Consider the following 3383-nt stretch of genomic DNA (forward strand, 5'->3'; position numbering starts at 1 on the left):
TACGAGTTGGCCTGACTCGTAGGAAGTGGCAAACCCCGGTCCTCCCAGGGCCTCTGGGCTAAACTGCTCCCGACCTCGCAGGCTCCAGCTCCCGGCCTCCGCGATGCTCAACTTGCTCTTCGCACGTCCCTTGAGCGAGCTGCCGTCTTCCGGGCCACCCGCCAGCAGCACCCAGTCCCTACGCTCCCCAAAGCACCAGACACAAGCGATGGGTAGCACACTTTACTGAGGTTTGGGCGGGGACAGGGTGGGGTACATTGCAGAGCAGCAGAGCAAACTTAAAACAGACCAGAGACGACCCTCGGACAAGTCCCTTGGCCATTTCCACCAGCAGGAAGCTGATGACGGTCTCCAGCGACCCCGCTGTCCTCTCTGGTTCACTGACCCCAGACCCCCAGATCCCTCTCCATGGCTCGTGAGAGAAGGCTGGAAGGCAGGCCGAGGCAAGCTCTTAGTAGAACCATTGTACTTGCTAAGGAGCCAGGACCCAGGAGTGACCGTGGCCTGGGTCAGCCGCACAAGGACGAAGGAGACTGGACGATGACCTGACCCCAGAGGAAGCCTGGAGCAGCCGCCAAGTGCCACAGGATGAGCCACATGGCCAGTGAGTGTGGGAGGCTGGGCTGGGCTTGGGAACAAGGACGAGACCACAGACCCACGGCTGGAGGAAGAAGGGCCAGGAGAAGCAGCACCCGAGGCTCAGCTCCCGGGGTCCGCCCCTGCCTCCTCCCGCCCGCGTGCCCGGCCGGTCTGTGCTTCCCAGGGCTGGCCTTCGGGACCCGTCCGTGGTGGTGCCCGACTCAGGGTGGGGACGGGGACATCTGCTTAAGAGGCAGAGTCCATGTGTTTGAGGGCTCCATGTGGGCCTGCGGGAGCCCTGACCGCTCAGGGGGCTCGCCCCGAGTCCGGTCACCCGCAGGGCCAACGGAGAGGAAGTGAGAACAGGAACAAGGGTCCTACACACAGGGGCATGTGCGTCCGTGCGTCACTGTGTGGGACGCGGGCGTGTGTGGCTGTCTGTGGCGTGGCACACCGGTCCATGTGCTAGTGGGATGTAGATGGTTCAGTGTGCACGCGTGTGCGCACCAGTGGGAGTGAGCGTGAGTACGTGAGCGGATGTGAGTGTCCCACTCTGCAGGCTTGGGCAGCGTGAGCCACGGTGCGTGCGTGCTGGTCTGTGCGTGCCTGTGGGAGTGAGCGTGTGTGTGAGTGGATGCGTGTACCACTGCAGGCGTGGGGGGTGTGCGCCCGGTGCGTGTGCTAGTGTCTGTGCACGTCTGTGCGTGTCCACTGTCCACAGCGTGCACAGGCGATAAGGCCTCACCCACCCTCGGGCTCACCCTGTCGTCTTCTTCACCTGACTCTAACCCTCCCCCAGCCCACTGCCCCCAAACCTCACTCAGCCCCAGGAAGCCCAGCGCAACACCCGCGGCCCCCAGCACCCCTGTGCCCACCTGCCCGACCGCTTCCTCGGCACCTCACTCCCTGCCCTGCCAGGAACCTCCGCCCCACGCCCAGGCCAGACCCAGGTCCCCAGACTCAGTAGTGACTTTGTCACTCTGCGGATCCTGCCTTCACAGCCAGGCTGCTGAGCCGGCCCGGCCCAGCCCAGCCTCCCCTCAGAGACCTAGAGGTCCCAGCTGCTCCCCTCACCCCCAGGCCTCCTGCCACCTGACACCTGGCGTCCTGGACACATCCTGCTGGCTGGGACTCAGAGCTGGTAGAGAGACGGGGAGGGGCGAGGGCCACAGATGGTGGAGCCAGGCCAAGGCTGCCCCCAGCCCCAGCCAGGCCAGGCTGAGGAGGGGGCAGCCACAAGCTCCAGGAAAGCAGCTCAGAAGCCCTGCGGGAGGGAGGGGACCTCAGGGCCCAGCCCGGAGGAGGGCAGGCCCCAGGCTGAGCAGGAGGCCGCCGGCCAGGGCCCAGGGGCTGCCCCTGGCCACGGACACCCCGTTGCACAAATCCTGGTCGCAGCAGTCCACGTCCACTTTCAAGATCCCAGAGTTAATGAAACCCATCAGGTAATCTGAGAAAAAGTGCCGCTTAACGAAGTCGCAGGACGAGGCACACATCCTGTTCACGGAATGGTCCTTCCTGCCTGGGGAAGAGGAGGGGGCCTGGGGTCAGGTCCCGAACTGGGTCCTGGGCACGTCTCCGATGACATGGCAAGGGGCACGGAGGGACCAGGGCAGGACAGGCGCCTGCTTGCGGTCACACAGCAGGCCGGAGGGGCTCCGATGACCCCCAAGCTCTCCCCACCTGGCCCTGGGGTCCAACTTACTGCTGCTGGGATCGGTGATCCGCACGCTGGCGCACACTGTGTCCGATGGCTGGCACTGCTTCGGCGTGCAGTGACTGGAGTTGGTGGTCAGTGTGCAGTCCTGGCACCACAGGCTGTGAGCTGGTGGAGGCCGGAGGGGGAGGGTGACCAGGGGCACTGAGGGCCAGGCCGGCGGCCCCTGCAGCCTGCCCCCTCCAGCTGCTAGCCGTCCTGAGAGAGCCCCGGGACCGTGTGAGGCTGGGCAGCCCCCGGCCATCAGCTACCAGACCAGACGGGCATCTGGACGACAGGTCCGGGGAGAACCTGGGTTCCTTCCCAGCACTTACAGGGAGGGAGCCACCACTGGGACTCTGGATGCCCCCATGTCCCCTCCGTGGCCCCATGTGCAGATGCACACACACAGCCACAGGTCCTCACACCAATGGCGCCCTCCGGCACACCCCCAACTCTTCCCCCGCTCCCTGCCCCTCCCCCTCCCGGGGCGCAGTGGACTCTAAGCTTGGAAAGACCAGCAGGACTCGATGGGTGGCCAGGTGGGGCTCCGCCAGGGAGCACAGAAACTCGCCCTGAGCGACAGGTGTCCGCGGAGGACCAGCCGGCTGCAAGGCGGGGAGAGAAAGCTCGAGGGTCCCCCGCGGCCCGGAGGGACCCCCGGACCCCGTGGCCGGAGCTGGAGCAGCGTGAGGAAAAGCGACTCAGGCCAGGACCCGGCTGGAGTCCCGGGGGCCAGAGTAACGTGGATCTGACGGGCACCATCGGAGGATGACGGCCCCGCCCCGGGCGGGCCGCCCCCAGACTCACCGGGCGCAGAGCACAGCAGAGCGGCCAGCAGCACCAGGCCGAGGCCCCTCATGGCTGCAGGCGGCATGCTCCGGGCGGGCCTCGGGCAGGCGCTTGGACCGCACGCGGGAGTCTTCTCGGGCGCGGACCTGGCAACGAGCAGCCTCGGTCAGTAGCCCCGGCCCCCGGCCGAGCTCGAAAGACCCTTTCCTTTTCTGGCCCCCAAACGCGACCCCCTCCCCGGAATCCACCCTCGGGTCCCTCTTCCGGCCCCACCCCCTGCCCATCGCCCAGAGCGTCCACCATCACGGCGTCACTCGGG

General features: G+C 66.8%; 1 protein-coding gene across 2 annotated transcripts; it reads right to left on the minus strand.

Annotated features, from left to right (window-relative positions):
- Positions 1-206: 206 nt before the first annotated feature.
- On the minus strand, positions 207-3258 carry LY6H (lymphocyte antigen 6 family member H). Of its 2 annotated transcripts, XM_025047580.1 has the most exons (4): positions 3083-3258; positions 2282-2401; positions 1824-2098; positions 207-1775 (listed from the first exon to the last, which is right to left on the minus strand). In XM_025047580.1, the coding sequence occupies exons 1-3, from the start codon at positions 3147-3149 to the stop codon at positions 1863-1865; spliced, it is 423 nt and encodes a 140-aa protein (XP_024903348.1). In that variant the 5' UTR covers positions 3150-3258; the 3' UTR covers positions 207-1775; positions 1824-1862. The 2 variants fall into 2 exon arrangements, with proteins under 2 accessions (XP_024903348.1, XP_006913007.1); XM_006912945.3 differs by having other exon boundaries at positions 207-2098; positions 3083-3256.
- Positions 3259-3383: the final 125 nt, after the last annotated feature.

Source organism: Pteropus alecto, unplaced genomic scaffold (assembly GCF_000325575.1).
Source record: "Pteropus alecto unplaced genomic scaffold, ASM32557v1 scaffold105, whole genome shotgun sequence".
Classification (NCBI taxonomy): Eukaryota; Metazoa; Chordata; class Mammalia; order Chiroptera; family Pteropodidae; genus Pteropus; species Pteropus alecto.

Coding starts and splice junctions, on each gene's coding strand:
- LY6H (XM_025047580.1), bottom strand. CDS start 3,149: ATGCCGCCTGCAGCCATGAGGGGCCTCGGCCTGGTGCTGCTGGCCGCT. Junction 2,402..3,082: donor TCTGCTGTGCTCTGCGCCCG/GTGAGTCTGGGG, acceptor GGCCTCCACCAG/CTCACAGCCTGTGGTGCCAG. Junction 2,099..2,281: donor GATCACCGATCCCAGCAGCA/GTAAGTTGGACC, acceptor CCTCTTCCCCAG/GCAGGAAGGACCATTCCGTG.